Source organism: Mandrillus leucophaeus, unplaced genomic scaffold (assembly GCF_000951045.1).
Source record: "Mandrillus leucophaeus isolate KB7577 unplaced genomic scaffold, Mleu.le_1.0 Scaffold497, whole genome shotgun sequence".
NCBI classification, from domain to species: domain Eukaryota; kingdom Metazoa; phylum Chordata; class Mammalia; order Primates; family Cercopithecidae; genus Mandrillus; species Mandrillus leucophaeus.
In genome coordinates, this window is record NW_012105331.1 from 453,679 (window position 1) to 470,323 (window position 16,645).

The window sequence follows — 16,645 nt, forward strand, 5'->3', positions numbered from 1 at the left end:
TTTGCAGAAGAGAAAAACCTTAATGCCCTATAAACACAAATATATTGAATCTCACCAGCAATCACAAACATGCATATTAAAACAAGATACCATTTTATACCTATCAAATTGGCAAAAATTAAAAACTTGGGTGATTTGAAGTGCTTATGAGGAAGTGCAACCACAGGAACTCAGACACTGCTGCTGGGCGTGAAAATGAGTGCAGTCTCTCTGGAGAGCCATTGGCAGCCTTTACTGCTGCAGGACTTGGCAATCAAGTTCTAGGTGTAGACCCCAGGAGACTGTGGTGTGTGTGCACACAAGGAGACACTTTTTTGCTTGCAGAAAATAGAAAGAACTTAAATGTCCATCAGGAGGAAACTTGAAGATATATATTTATATAAGCAACTAAATGACTAAACAAGATAAATCTTGAAAACAGGATGTGGAATAAAGAGTTGTAGAAGGATCTGTGTAGTATGACACCTTCTGTGTGAAGCTTAAACATGATGTTGATGCATGCATACTTATGAAACGAGACAAAAGCATAAAAACGTGGAAGGATGAAACAAAAATACGACTTCTGGTAGTGCAGTTTTATCTGGGAGCTAGAAGCAGAAGAGAGGGAGTTGAAAGCAAATAGGGCTTTACCTCTCCCTGTCTTTGAGGGTAAAATATTAAGACTTTTTCCACCTGAGTGGTGACCACAAAATGTTTGTTAAATTATGTTCTATTTTGTCCGTATGTTTGAAATGCTTAATATCTAAAATATTAAGAATTGTTCCATCTGGATGGTAGCCACACAGTGTTTGTTAAATTATCTTCTATTTTGTTTATGTTTATGTATATGTTTTTATGTATTAGGCATTTTTATCTATTATATATATGTTTGAAACGCTTGGTGGTTTTTAGAAAATTCTTGTGACGGAAAAAAACTGCTCAGTCTCCATCTTAAAGTGGGCAATAATTCACAAAACATTTAAACTAATTGATGTTTGTCACCCCATGCATTGCAGCTCAGTGTGGCAGGCTGAAGCACTGAACTTAGGCAGACTGTGGGGCAGAGTCTGCCCAATCCAGCTCTACTACTTTCTAAATGGTAGATTCAGGCAAGCTACTTAATCTCTTATTTGCCTTGGTTTCCTTAATGTGAAATGCTGCATCCATTGCTATTGCTGACATTAGTGCCTACTTCATACAGTTGTTCCAAGAATATGATAGCTTAACTGCATAAAGCACATGAAAGAGTGAGCACTTTATTATTATTATGCCTGAATATGATCTACCATTCAGAGAGACACTAGTTTTTTGTTAGATGCAAGGGACTGGGGGAATGAATAAGCTGTGTTTAAAGAAATCATGTAAGTAGATATTGTTTTTAGTGATGGTTACTTTTCCGCAGTGAGCCAAAAATATCTCTCAGATCTCCAAAATTAACCTGTTGATTTGGAGATGATTCACCCCCCCACTGGCTTCACAAGTATCTGCTTCAGTTAGCTCTGGTAAGTAAAATTATCAAACACTCATTCACTTTTCAGAGCTGGCTATAAAATCAGTATGTAACTGGTGAAATATATAGAATTCCCTCTAAAAATGAAAGCTACATCTATCTTCAAGTCTTGATGAATATGTTCTATCACATGAGACTGTCCCTTTTGTATTTAAAAAAGTGATGAAATATAACTCCCCCAGGTAGGTGGAGATTTAAATTGAGGCCTTCAATATTTCAAATAAGTGAGAAATCGCAGTCATTAGGGAGCCAAGGGGAGTTTTTCAAAGGCAGATGCAGGAAGGCTTTGGTGTCTAGTGAACTGCAGGCTTTGGTGTCTGGTGAACTTGGGCCCAACTGCAGCTTTGCTACTTACTAGCCACTTAGCTGGCAATGAATTACTTAAATTGACTGTGCCTCAGTTTCCTCATCTATAAAATGGAACTCACAGTCCCTCTGTTGAGGAATTGTGAGGATCAAATATACGGTATATACCAACTCATGTGCATAATCTGTACTCAGCAGTTGTCCTTATCTCTGACATTATCATTAATTGAGTTACAGATTGCTCAGTGCTGATGGGTGATGGATTGGAAGTTCTAAAACAAGCTGAGATAATGAACTAAAAGGCTTTACAGCTCCCCCTGCCAATCTCTGTTCTCTTCAAGGCCCAGGAATAAGGGCAGGGGAAAGGTCTTCATCTTGAAGACAATTAAATGCTGCTTTTCAAGTGTAATTATTCAATGTAAGGCATTGAAGCAATCTGAAATTGTATCCTGTTTTGACTGCCATTGCTTTTGTATGTTCTTATTCAGCACCCTTAAAATGTCCAAAAGAGTTGGGAAATTTTGTCGTGTTTGGTGCCCCCAAAACACACAAATCCCCATTCCTGGCCTGTGGATGAATGAATCTCTGGGACTGAGCAGCTACCAACTGCAAAGCCAAAGCTCTGTGCCTGTTAGCAGGCCCCAGCGAAAGGCAGGATCTCAGGGGCACCTAAGCCAGAACTGGAGTCAGGAAAGCTGGTCACATGACAGAGAGGGTGAAGACTGGTGAACCAGCACCCCTGTTCTGTGTTTGGTTGTCTCTGGTAATTCAGTCCTTCATCCTTCCAACTTCTGCCCCTGTCCTACTGCACCCAAGGCTGCCTCTCCCTCCCTACCCTAATTATTAAATAATTCATTCTCTTGATGAAAGAGGAGAGGTAGGCCAGGTGCAGTGGCTCACCCCTGAAATCCCAGCACTTTGGGAGGCTGAGGCAGGAGGAGGGGGCAGATCATGAGGTCAGGAGTTCGAGATCAGCCTGGCCAACCTGGTGAAACCCCATCTCTACTAAAAATACAAAAATTAGCCAGGCATGGTAGCGTGCACCTGTGATCGCAGCTTACTTGGGAGGCTGAGGCAGGAGAATTGCTTGAACTCGGGAGGCAGAGATTGCAGTGAGCTGAGATCATGCCACTGCACTCCAGCCTGGGTGACAGAGCAAGACTCTGTCTTGCAAAAAAAAAAAAAAAAAAGAGGAGGGGTAGTTTGATGGTGGACGACAAAGGGGAGAGAGACTCCCAAGAGAGATACAGTGTGGCTCTGACTGAAGTGAATAGAGAACCCACTTTAACCAGCTAAATGGACGTGTTTGCATTTTGAAGGAAGAGCCCATTATCCCTCAAGATCTCTAGTGGGCTAATTATTTCAGGAAGATGGATCTTTTCATCATCTCTTCCTTACTGGAAAGGGATAGGGTTTGCAGGGGAAAATGAGAAGACTAGGGTAGGACAGGTGAGGTTTGAAGTGTCCTGCTAGACAGGCTGGTGTCACCATCTCCACCCAGATGCCCCACAGGTACTAGGAACTCAGGGATGAATTCATCTTCCCTACAGGCTGGCTCCTCCTCCAAGATGTCCATTTCAGTTGGTGGCACCTCTATATCCCTTCACCCTACCTGTCTCTCAAGCTAGAAGAAACACTCATCGTAATCCTTGACTCATCCCTGAACCCCAGCAATCACTCATGCTGTTCCTTACTGTGCTCTCTCCCTGTCACCCAGAGGACAAGCTAAAGATCAGAAACATGAGGCATTTAACTATCTTTAAACACGAGGTGTTTAACTATCTTTCTAATTGCCATGGCTTCCTACTGCCTTTGGGAAATATCTCAAGGAAAGTAAAAGTGTTTGAAATCCATTCTTCAAGTTGTCCTATAGAAATTTTTGAAATGTCAATGGCCCACTTGTTGTCAGATCTGATTAGACATTACTTTTCCCTTAAAGTGGGGCTATGGGAAAGCTCTTGTCAAGAGGAAGGATAATTGTCCACTCTGCGTTTTCCTGCTGTTCACATGTGTCTGTATGACTAGCGGCTCATCTTCAGTCCTCGGTTTTGTTTCAGGCATCCTCTGAAATCACTGGGCTATTTTGCAAGGGCTAGTTTAGTTAGAATGAAATAATCAGTGAGTCTGTTTAACCAAGCACACATAAACATATGCTGAAATAAATTAAAACTACTAAAAGAGAACAAACAAGTGAGGCATAAACTAAACACCTCTCCCCACCCCACGTGGGGGATCTTTCCCTCATCCCTCAGAATGCCACACAACAGTGGGGCCCAAATCTATCTGTGTATTAAATATTGGTAAAGCTTAATTTATCTCATTACAGAAAAGGAAACCGAAATAGAGGTTCTAAGAGTTCCATTTTGTGCACCCCACCAATGGTGCCTAGTGGAGGCTGCTACCCTTTCAGTCATGTTGTCCCCCATGAGTCCCCCAAACTGCCTGCTTCCTGTGGCAGGTGGTGGAAATTTGGGAGACCTCAGGTCTTCCCAGAAGCAGGGGTAAGCTCAGGGTATCTGTCTTCAAGGCAGGTGGCTCCTTTGGAGGGTTGGGAAAGGACCAGACCCAAGAAGTCTTCAAGAATATACTGTGAAGTTAACCCTGAGTCTGAAAAATCCATTCCCTAACCCTTCTAAATCATCTAAGTTTCACCATGGGTGCCTTTTAAAGTGTTCCCAAATGCCTTTTGTAAGCCTCAAAACTACCATCCTCACTCACGTATGAAAGGAATTAGACCAATCAAAGGCACTTTTCATGAGCTTCTAAGCTTTGATTATTTCTACATGGGAGAGGGGAGGATCAAGGTTTTTTTTTTTTTTGCTTATCTCTGACTCAAAGGCCCCACCATCCCTCAAGACTTTCATTTCATTCTACCTCCTACATCTCCATGTTCTTTCTTTAAAATTCTAGGAATATACAAACAACAGTTTTATACAAGGGATGGAAAAATGTTTTCTAGTTTGAATCCGCTGGAGATGCAACAACTCAGTGAGTCTCTCTGGAAACCACAACTGTGTTAGGTTCACATTTCAAAACACTAGTTAAAGGTCGTTAATGGTCCTGCCCCCACAGCTTCTTAGGGACAACCAAAACCTAAAGCAGAGGCAGTGTCTTCTTGAGGAGGCGTTTTATCATCATCAAGGATATCCCATCCTGCAGACCACCACGCCTCACCCCTACCGCAAACACCTTCCTCATCATTCACTCACAGAACAGAAAAGGAGATGGGAAGGGGCGGCAAGGCCATCACTCTCCCCATTTGCTCCTGGCCACTTATCAGTAGTGAAAGATGGAGCATGAGGGACGTGACAGGTTCAGTCAGCTTTTCTGGCTTCATAAACTGAGCAGAAGGATGGTTGCTCATCATGAAAGTTCAAATTCAGGCCAGACGCTGTGGCTCACACCTGTAATTCCAGCACTTTGGGAGGCCAAGGCAGGTGGATCACAAGGTCGGGAGTTCGTAGACCAGCCTGGCCAACATGGTGAAACCCCATCTCTACTAAAAATACAAAAATTAGCCAGGCATGGTGGTGTGCCACTGTAGTCCCAGCTACTCAGGGCGCTGAGGCAGGAGAATCGCTTGAATTCAGGAGGCGGAGGTTGCAGTGAGCCGAGATTGTGTCACTGCCCTCCAGCCTGGGCGACAGAGCAAGAATCTGTCTCAAAAAAAAGAAAAGATAGTTCAAAGTAGTTTGTGAGCCTGCTCCATCTCAAGGAGGCTTGCTTGAAGTTCCTTCATTTTTTGTTTTTTTTTTTCCCCTAACAATTAAGTGTAAGAGATTGAGTGCCAGAAACTTGGACTACCAGGAATGTCCCTCCGCCTAGGGCTCTTATCCCTTCCCTTGGGCCTTTCCTCCCACCTTCCCTGTCCTCTGGGTCCCCTGCCTTGACAGATGATGCCCATTAAGCACTCCAGATTGTTTTCTTCTGGGAACCATCTTCACTCTTAACCTCTGCTTAACATTTTTAGCTAATTCTCTTCCCTGCCATTATCTTAAGCTATTTAGAGAAACGAAGTAATTCTGATCTGTACTGGCTATTACAAATAATTTCGCATTTTATAATTTTGACACAGCTATCCACACTTACATTCAAGTTTTCCACACACTCCTTAGAGAAGTTTCCAAGTCCTGTGAAAAAGAAGAGAGAATAGCTGTCCCCTCACCCTGTCCACTCCCACATCCTGGAGTGATGCTCAGAGCCCTTTTCTGGGCTGTAGCTCAGAGCTCAGAGCCTGTCATCTTTTATAACTATCATTTACTTTATTTTTCCCAAAATTTATTACCTTGTTCTTACCATGCTGAAGCTCTTCTACCCACTCACCCAGCTTGGTAAAGATCTTCCTGTTGTTTATCACCATTAGCTTGGCATTTCACCATCTGGGAGAGCTTAGTATTTCTAGAAACATGGAAACATCACTTGTATTCCAGCTGAACATCATTTATAAAAGCAGCAGCTCAGACTGGCCCCAGCACTTTTCCATGCAGTGAAGTTCCCCCCTTAAATTATCTTTTGCTTTCTCTCTCCAAACTAGCTCACTGCCATTGTCACCCCATTCTCCCAACATAGTCCTGGTGTGTTTCCTTTCTTGTAAATGATTGAAGGGTCCTTATTCTCAGAGCCTTCATATTATCTTTGATTGAGCTCTTCTATCAATCTTGGTTTAAGGAGGCCCCCTGTCTTTCTACCAGGATGAATTTGCTATCGCTACATAATCACATTTTTATATCTATTCTCAGAGATTCTGAGGTACTATAAACAATCCATTACCTTTCATGCCTGGAAAATGGGAACTTTTGTTCAAACATGGTTAAAAGAATTATCCTTGGCCAAAAGAGCTCTCCTAGGGCTTGTATACAGAAAGAGAAGTTTTTACCAAGACTTATCGTCCATCTTTTAGTGTTTCCCCATTGATAAACATGGTCCACTAGTTAGGCCTGTTTCCCAAATATCCCAAGCACACCCGTGACCTTGACTCCCAAAGCTTAGCTCATGCTATTTCTCTCAGCCTGCAGTGTTCCTCCTTGGTGGGTCACCAATAGGCACCCTGTGCAGAAGGCTGAGGCAGAAGGATGGTTGAAAGCAAGGCCAAGATTTCCATGTGCAAAAAATCTTCCAAATGGGACTGCTCCCTCAGTGCCCTCTCTCTCCCTTAAATCACTTGTAACATTATGTATGCATGCTGGAAACAATGGTATCTCCCCACCTTCCCCATTAATCTCTGAGAGTTGTGAAAGTGTTCTGTTGACCGGTGTCTTGATTTTATTTCTCTCAATCCTATCCCACTATTTCCTATAATGTATACCAGAGAATGTGATATATATATGTCATATATATGACTTATGACACATATATATATTCATATGCATATATATATTTCCAGTAAGTTTGAGAAGTGGTGGATTAAACAAAACTATGCAGGTATCTTTACTGTAGGACTTCTCAAAGCCTTAATAAGCTACCTGGTATGGTGAACCATCAAAAGCAAACCATGATATATTGTCATCTACAAACTCATTTAACTGACCTCAAGACTTTCTTTCCTGGCGCATCTAACAGGACAAGTGCTCTGTAGGATGCGTGTTGGAGCACACTGTTATCAATCGTGGGTCCTACATTCATCATGTCAGAATCACTTAGGGAGCTTGTGACAATTTGGGGTAGAGTATGGAAATCTACTTGGTTGTTGCTTTTTCTTAAAGCCTTCCTGGTAATTTTAGTGGTCCATAATATTTGGGTTCCTCTGCACGACACTTTTGATCTTTAAAGCTTCAGAGATGCTATCCCAGTGACCCTCCTGAGCCCTCACTGTAGAATTTTGTACCCAAAATTACTTGCAGGTAAATAATAAATTCTTATACAAAATAGATGGCAGGAAGCTTATCAGGGAAACCACCCAGGGACTTTGTGACTTGGGGAAAAATACTGGCCTATATCCATGACTTTAGAAACCACTTCCTAACATCATAGCTGTCCCTACCTACATGCAAATCCACCTTCAGAGCCCATGGACTTTACCCCAACTATTCTCACTCATGCCAGTGTGGGCTGTTTCACGTGTTTCTGTATTTTGTTTCATTGTCTATATCTGGCCTCACTGCAGGATCATATTCAGAGCAAGACCCAATTGAATACTTTTCTCGGGATTTCCTCATAGCATTTGATACGTAGCCAAACTAAGAGTAAATGCTCAATAATTGCAGAGAAGACAAGGGACAAAGGGGACCTTGGTCTAAAAGAGACAAAAAGTTGGCTCTGGAATTAAAAAGCAGGTAGAGCAGGTGGTAAATGTGGCAAGATGGGTAGGTACTCAACTTCGCCTGCTGAGGTAAGAGCTTCTTAAATGGTATAATCTTCCTCCACTCTCAAGTTGTGTCTTTGTTACTTCTCTGTTCTTCATATGATAAATATACATCACTATTAGTTCAGGAATAGATGACCAACTTGTCCCAATTTATATGGAACATTTCCAGTTTTAGCAATGAAAGTCCACTGCCTGGGAAAGCCCTCCTTGCTGGAAAACTGGACATTTGGTCACTCAGGAGGCAAAAATAGTTCCCTAATCAAAGAAAATCGAGACTGCTACATCTCATTCTACCCACCTGAATACATTTCCTATTGCTGCTGTAACAAATTACCACAAATTTAGTGGCTTAAGACACCAATTTATAATTTTATATTTCTGGAGATCAGAAGTCCGAAATGGATTTTACAGAGCTAAAATCCAGGTGTGGCAGGGGCTCCATTTTGTTTTTTTTTTCTGGAGGCTCCAGGGGACAATTCCTTCCCTGGCCATTTCCAGCTTCTACAGGACACATTCCTTGGTTCTGACTCTCCATCCATCTTCAGAGCCAGCCACCATGTCACCCCAACCTCTGTTTTCATCATTGCATCTCTTTCTCTAACTCGCTCTCCCACTTCCCTCTTTCACTCTCAACTTAATTATGTCTGCAAATTCCCTTTTGCCATGTAAGGCAGCATATCCAGGGATGAGGATGTGGATATCTCTGGGGGTCATTATTCTGCCTACCACACCAACTTCTCTCTGGGAATTGATAGAACACCTTAATGTATTAAAGAAATATTTTAAAAATCTCACAGAATGCTTAATCAGTGTTTTTTAAATTTATGTAATCAAGAAATTCTTCTTTTCTTCCCAAGGAACACTTCTTAACATTTCATGGAAGGCTGCTGCTCTTGCAGAAGAGTAGGATTCAGAATGGTAGATGGGCAGACTGCAAGAATCCAGAGACATTCCACTACATATACAGAGTTTTGAGGGAACTCAGTTATAGATCCAAATTCCTCTTGGCAACTTCAATACATATTCTTTGTACATACTAATATACAAACTCAGCTGCCTAAGAAGAAACCTAAGGTCAAGGCATGGTGGATCTCCCTTTCTTCCACTGTTGTAGCCTCAACCTCCTGGGCTCAAGCAATTCTCCTATCTTAGCCTCCTGAGTAGCTGAGACTACAGGTGTATGCGTGGCTAATTTTTCATTGTATTTTATTTTATTTTATTTTATTTTTATTGAGATAGGGTCTCGCTGTCACACAGGCTGGAGTACAGTGGCATGATCACAGCTCACTGCAGTCTCAACCTCCTGGGCTCAAGCCATCCTGCCACCTCAGCCTCTCAAGTAGCTGAGACTACAGGTGCATGGCACCTCATCCAGCTAATTTTTGTATTTTTTCTAGAGACAGGGTTTTGCCATGTTGCCCAGGATGGTCTCAAACTCCTAGGCTCAAGCGATCTGCCCAGCTCAGCCTCCCAAAGTGCTGGGATTACAGGGTGTAGTGGCCAAGAAAAAAATCTTAATTGGACATTTTGCCCTGGGGGTACAAAACCTCCTGGCAAACAAAGAGTTGATGTGAAATTCGCATTGCCAATGACTCTTTTGGTAAGGCACCATAACTCACCCCTGCCCATCTTATTTAGAGGTGCATTTCCAATAAAACTTCATTTCTTATGTTTGGTAAGTAGTTATCAAAGTTTGATATTTTATATTATACCTAAAATAATTAAAATGATAACTCGCTCCAAAGGAAATTTTTAATTTTTGCTTAGAGATTTATGGTTCCTGGAATCTATCTTCTTTTAATTTAAATTTAAATTCATATGCATCCTTTGATTGTAGAGAATTATGATGGATTGATAAATATTTTCAAGCATAAGCACATACATGAAGTTAAAGTGCTGTGGGTGAAGTAGAATAGAGATACAATTTCAAGGAGAAAAAAAATGTAACATTTCCAATTTTTAAAGAAGACCTTGTTCATGTCATTTTTAAAGTGTACAATAATGGGTATTATATAACAACGGTACTTATGTTACATTGGACACATTTAAAATAATGATTTAACAGGTTAATTTGAAAATGTCACTATTTACCTTACCTAGAAATTATATCTTTCCTATTTAATCTTAACATGAAAAATGCTTGCTGACAAGTTTTAATATATTCAAGGAGGTACACAGTTTTTAAAAATTCTTATAGGGGCCAGGCACAGTGCATATTCCTATAGTCCCAGCTACTTGGGAAGCTGAGACAGGAGGATTGCTTGAGCCCTGGAGTTCAAGGCCAGCTTTGAGGCTGCCATAGCGAGGCCCCCATCTCAAAGAACAAAATAAAATAAATGTCGATAAATTGAATTAATTATTATTATTATTTTGAGACAGTGTTGCTCTGTTGATCAGGCCGGAGTACAGTGGCGCAATCTTAGCTCACTGCAACCTCTGCCTCCCGGGTTCAAACAATTCTCGTGTTTCAGCCTCCCAAGTAGCTGGGACTACAGGTGCACGCCATCATGCCTGGCTAATTTTTGTATTTTTAGTAGAGATAGGGTTTAGCCATGTTGGCCAGGGTGGTCTCAAACTCCTGACCTCAACTGATCCACCTGCCTCAGCCTCCCAAAATGCTGGGATTACAGGCATGAGCCACAGCACCCAGCCAATTAATTATTTTTAAAATAAATCTTATGGGGATATGTGAGCTCTGACAACTGGTCCAGAGCAGAAAATGCTGGCAGTACAAACAGCAGGGTATGGAATCAGGCCAGCTGGAAAGCCTAGGGAAAATGCCCACTTAACCCAGCCCAAAGGGTTAAACAGCACCTGGCACAGAGCCAGCACTCCCTTCACTCAGCCGACACCTGTGTGTTGCCAGTGTGCCAAGCACTGGGGGTAAAGTCGGGCTTAGACACGAGTCCCTGTCACCAGGCACTAACCTGCCACTGGACGCATATGTAGTTGACCTGCTGCTTCTGTGTAAATGCATGTTGGCTGCAATTCCAGAGAGTCTAAGACCTTATTCTTGGGCAGTTTTTAGAAGCTGTGACTACAAAGCCATGACTCATATTTTTATATTCTAGAATGGATCCATCTACATTCCACTTATTCCTATTAGAATAGTTACCTGAGGAGGCATATACTTATTTCAGTGACAGGGCGATTACTCAAAAGTCTTTAAGCTTCATCTGTGGAATTGACTTCAAAGCATACAGTGCAATCTTCTGAATATGCTTAGTGCTAGTAAATATTTGCCTTTGGAGAGCAACTTTGATTTTGCAGAGAACAAAAGCTATTCACACAAAGCTCTAGTGATCATGGTAGATGATGAGACTGGGCAGGAATATCATTTGCCTCAAACTCTGGAATAGCATCAGTCAGGAAGTCGGAGCTTTCTCATAGTAAAGAAGAGTCAGGAGAGATTGTTCATTCCTTTTATGTTCTGCACAATGAGTGTTTATTCCTCTTAGCACTGAGGCAGAAGGGAAAAGCCTGGCCATGTCAGGGTCACTTGGGTGTGAAGTTGCTTAAAGATTCTGTGGTCTCAGACTTTGGAAGAGAAGCTTGCTGGGGCTGTGGAAGGCCCCTGGTGCTCGCTGCTTTAGTTCTGCTGACCCAGGAGCAGAGAGGCAGGGACCAGACAAGGACAACAGAAGCCAGGCATGTGGCCATTGCTCTGTCTGCTCTGCGTATCCTGTCACTCCTGTGTGAACACAAAGCACTGGACAAAAGCTCTTGAGATTCTCAAGGACCCTCAATTCTCAAAAGGAATATTGGTTTTTCTTAGTTCTACTAAAATACTTAGTGGAACACTGTATTTTACTACTTTCTTATTCTTCTGCATTTCTCTGGTATTTTACTCAACAGCACCATTCCCTATTCCCAGAACTGAGCTAGGTGCTGTGGGAGACATTGCCTCTGTCCTTGGACAATTTGAATCTCCTTGGGAAGATAAGAACAATATGCATACATACTGTAGAGTGAGAATGGCTAGTGGGTTTCATTTCAGATGTCAGCTCCAGCTAATTGGTGGCCTTGTAGAGTATTTCATCAAATCAAAACACCATCAATTGTAAGATGCCATTTTATGCATTCTTAAGAAAAAAAATACGCTATAAATTATGAACCATTGCTTTCTTATTACTTAGAATTTTTATTTATACTTATTGAAAGAGGATTTTTAGACTTATTTGCATATAATATTGTGGATTTTTTAAACATACATTGTTCTCATTCATTCATAAAGTGGAAAATAACAGCAAAATAAATTGGGTCTGGTTTTCCTAAGCTGCTTCGCCTTTGGAGTACTACTCATCTGTAGCATCTTTGATTTGGAGTTATTGATATGTGTGTTCTCACAGTACAACTCTCTATGCCATCAAGAGTATTCAGGAGGCAACATTTCTTACAAAAATTTATCTTGACTTTCTCCCAAATCTCTGACAACTTTTGTGTAAATTGATGTGCACACAGGTAATAACAACCACAGCACAACAGCCACCTGGCAACAGTAACTGAAAGACCCATCCAATTTTCAATATTTCAAAAGCAAAAGAATACCTCTTAGGCCCAATGATATGTGGGTTCTGAGACTCAGTCAAAAATGACTGTCATGATCAACTATCCATGTCTGCCCTGGGAATGAGGTTGACAATGGAGCTGCATTCTTGCAATTAAGCAATAATTTGCTGCTGTATAGTTTGCGAAGCTGAATGGTTTCCAGTGTGAGAGCAGTGGTAGAATGTTCTCTGTGAGCTAATAGAATCAGGAAGGCTTTATGAATGAAGTAGGTCTAAAAATGTAAGATTTGGCCTGGATAAGAGGAGATGACCTCCAGCAGAGGAAGGAGCATAAGCACAGTTTAGAGGATTTGAAAGGGTAAACAAGCATGTCACATGGAGAGGAAAGTGGGGGAACCAGGCTGGGGTGGGGTTTAGTTAGGGAGTTAGGGGATATAAAGACATGAGTTTTTGCTCTGAGAGCATAAGTTCAAGTTAGTGTGTTTTACTTGTGGAAAAGTAATAGACAGTTCTTATAATTCTAAAACTTTTATATGTTTTTTAACCATAGGTCCTGATGTTTTTAGTTCAAAGAGTCTTGCTCTTCAAGCCCAGAAGAAGATTCTGAGCAAAATAGCCAGCAAAACTGTGGCCAACATGTTGATTGATGACACCAGCAGTGAGATCTTTGATGAGCTCTACAAAGTCACCAAAGAGCACACTCACAACAAGAAGGAAGCCCACAAGATCATGAAAGACTTAATCAAGGTGGCGATCAAAATCGGGATCCTCTACCGAAACAACCAGTTTAGCCAAGAGGAGCTTGTTATTGTGGAGAAGTTCCGGAAGAAGCTGAACCAGACCGCCATGACCATCGTCAGCTTCTATGAGGTGGAATACACCTTCGATAGGAATGTGCTCTCCAGTCTCCTGCATGAGTGCAAGGACCTGGTACATGAACTGGTGCAGCGGCACCTGACGCCCAGGACCCACGGGCGCATCAACCATGTCTTTAACCACTTTGCCAATGTGGAGTTCCTCTCTACCCTTTATAGTCTGGATGGAGACTGTAGACCCAACCTCAAGAGGATTTGTGAAGGAATCAATAAGTTGCTAGATGAGAAAGTCCTTTAAATGCCTTCCCCCCTCCTGGACTTTGCTGCTTTAAAGTTACAGCACTCAACCATGATCTGGGTGAGAATCAAGAACATAAGCAGAAACCTTTGTCAAAGATGTCCATGTTCTGTCCTGTTCATCCCTCCGATGCTGATTCTAATGCTGAACTGAGCTCAGGTGTGTTTTTCTTCTGCGCTCTCCAGCAAGGTTTCTACTTAAAATCACATGTGTGCAAGCCCAAAGGACATTTCATCTATTCCAAGCAGAAAGGCTGTTCTGTTCATTACAGTGAGTGCAGTTCATCTCATGGAGTGGAAGGAGCACTAGACCAGGAGACAGAGGACATGGATTTGGTTTCCAGCTTAACCAGTTAGGATTGTGTCCTCTGCATTCTGGAACCATGATGCCTGCCTGCCTCACAGGGTTGTTGTGAGGACCAGATGAGATGATGTATGTTCATGCTTTTGGAATCTCTAATTTAAGGTCTTAATATTTTGTCTTCTGAGCATGAGGGGATAAACCTGGATGTAGACTATTAAGCAGCATAGGAGAAAAGAACAATAGAATCTAATGGACTGGGTTTGCAATCTGTCTCTAAATGTACTGCTTCAGACAAAGTGAAATCCAAAGGTGTGAAAAAGTATAGCTGCAAATTGGAAAAATGTGTTTCAAGAGTCTTCTTTTTGGCCAGGCGTGATGGCCCACACCTGTAATCCCAGCAGTTTGGGAGGCTGAGGCGGGCAGATTGCCTGAGGTCAGGAGTTCAAGACCAGCCTGGCCAACATGATGAAACCCTATCTCTACTAAAAGTACAAAAAGTAGCCAGGCGTGGTGGCGCATGCCTGTAATCCCAGCTACTCAGGAGGCTGAGGCAGGAGAATTGTTTGAACCCGGGAGATGGAGGCTGCAGTGAGCTAAGACCATGCCACTGCACTCCAGCCTGGGCAACAGAGCAAGACTCTTGTTTCTAAAAAAAAAATGATAATAATAATAAAAAGAGGTATTTTTTGAGGTCTTAGATGTTCAGGTTTATGATCCTGCAGAGGGAAACTTTCCATTGGGGGTGGGGAGAGAGAGTTTTCCATCCACAACACAGAAACAGAAAAACACTGTGCTCCCTCTGCAGGACCAGCCTTCCCTTATCTAAGGGGCATGGAGCTCAGGGAGGCTTTATTCCATATGCGGAGGAGAATCAGGCAGAATGAACCCCTACCCATCTTTCTTGGCCTTTCAGTCATTTTGTGCTGTTTTCTCTGGTTCATTAATAAATTGAAACTACCCTCCAAACAACAGATCTTAGAGTTGTGATTCAAAATAAAATTCCTTGGAGTTAAATACAGTGTTAAGAATAACAGGATTGAAAGGAAGAAGAAAATGAAGAGCAAGAGTTCTGCCCTCAAACCCTAAGGGGAAGTAGATTCAGGGGAGCATAAGTGGGTGGATCTGTGAGATGGTCAATGGGGAGCTAGCCCACAGACACAAACCACCTTCTCCAAATGTCACAGCCTTGCTTTCACAGTGCAGCTTCTGACGTCTTTTCATCATAGTCTTAACCAACACCAGAACAATGTACTTCCTTTCAACACTGTGCCATATTAAGAGACTTGCTCCTCTTGCCTTTCCTCCCATCCTCCTGTGCTTCTCTTCTAATGATAATGCAAAAATACCATACTAGTGCAGCCATATGGTTCATCACACCCCATGGTCTATCTCCAGCAGGAGCATCAAGAGGTTTTGTGCTCTTGCTGGTTTGTGGGGAGATGTGAAACAATGTCCACTGAGCCTCGCTGGCCATTCAGCCTCAGCTGGCTGTCATGTCAATATCAGAGCAAACCATCTAGTTACGTTCTTCAGCCACAGCAGCCAGAATTAGTTCATAGGAAGGCTATTCAGTATGGAATATGGAGGAGTAAGGCCAACCCCTATTCTCCATATTGGACAAACATGGCCTCGCCCTATACTCAAACTCAAGGGCTGAACAATGATGCCCTGTGCACACCTGGGCTGAGGAGATGGCTGGTCATTTGGCACTTCTGGTGGGAACTACAAGCAGTTGGCTCCCCTTCCTTCCCACCTGCCTGCAAGGCACCAGTCCAGCAGTGCTAGATTTTCTCATGCAGTCTTCAAGGTTTGCCTTGATATATTTATCTGACCAAAGACTGTTTTCTTGTTCAAGAGATGGTTCTAGAAGTAGGTTCATTGTTCATTAAGTGGACCAACTCAGAACCAAGAGGAATGAGTGAACCTGTCTTCTGTCCGTGTGAGATACAGTGGGGAAGAAGGCAGGATCCCCAGCTAAAGAAGGTGGTGGGTTCTCTCCTGGCTCTGCAGGCCACAGCACAACAACGGTGTAGGAGGAAGGCTGAGTTGGGTTCTGACAGCCCACAAGTCTCTAAGGAAACTGGGTCCTTTCTGCTCTGGTCAAGGAAGGATCAGCACTTCCACCAGTGGATCTCACCAAGTGCAATGGCAGAGTATGGAGCAAAACATTTTCTATTACCTTAGGCTCCCTGCTGAGGGAGCCAGGGGGCTCTCTATCCAAGACCCCCAGACTTAGCAGCAGCAACCAGTGGGGAGCTGGGCTACCTGGGCACAAGAACTCTTCTAAAAATACAAAGCCAAAACCAATCCCATGTGCACATTTCAAACATACAATTGTCATCTAAATCAAGTGATTCTTGAGTTTCATCAAGCAGCTGAAAGGCCTACAAATTTCAAATATTTTACATAACAACCTAGTGACCAAAGCTAGCATCTCATTATACAGTCCTATTGGTTTATCCTGAGGACTCTTAACCACATCACCTGGTGGCCCTGCAAGGCTGTTTTGGCTGAAAAAAAAATGTGACAGAGGCCAGCAGATGCTTTGGAAAGCAGGACTCTAGATGTGCATTTGTGCTCAGAGCTCTGTACAAAATTCTCAGTATGAGAACCCACAAAAGT

The 16,645-nt window shown here is 42.5% G+C and overlaps 1 protein-coding gene across 1 annotated transcript in view; it reads left to right on the forward strand.

Moving 5' to 3' along the window:
• Positions 1-14,989, forward strand: part of TNFAIP8L3 (tumor necrosis factor, alpha-induced protein 8-like 3) — a 47,950-nt gene extending 32,961 nt beyond the window's left edge. The window contains exon 5 of the mRNA XM_011995750.1: positions 13,158-14,989. Coding sequence (XP_011851140.1) covers positions 13,158-13,720 — 563 coding nt within the window. The 3' untranslated portion in view covers positions 13,721-14,989. The remainder of the gene's footprint in view (positions 1-13,157) is intronic.
• Positions 14,990-16,645: the final 1,656 nt, after the last annotated feature.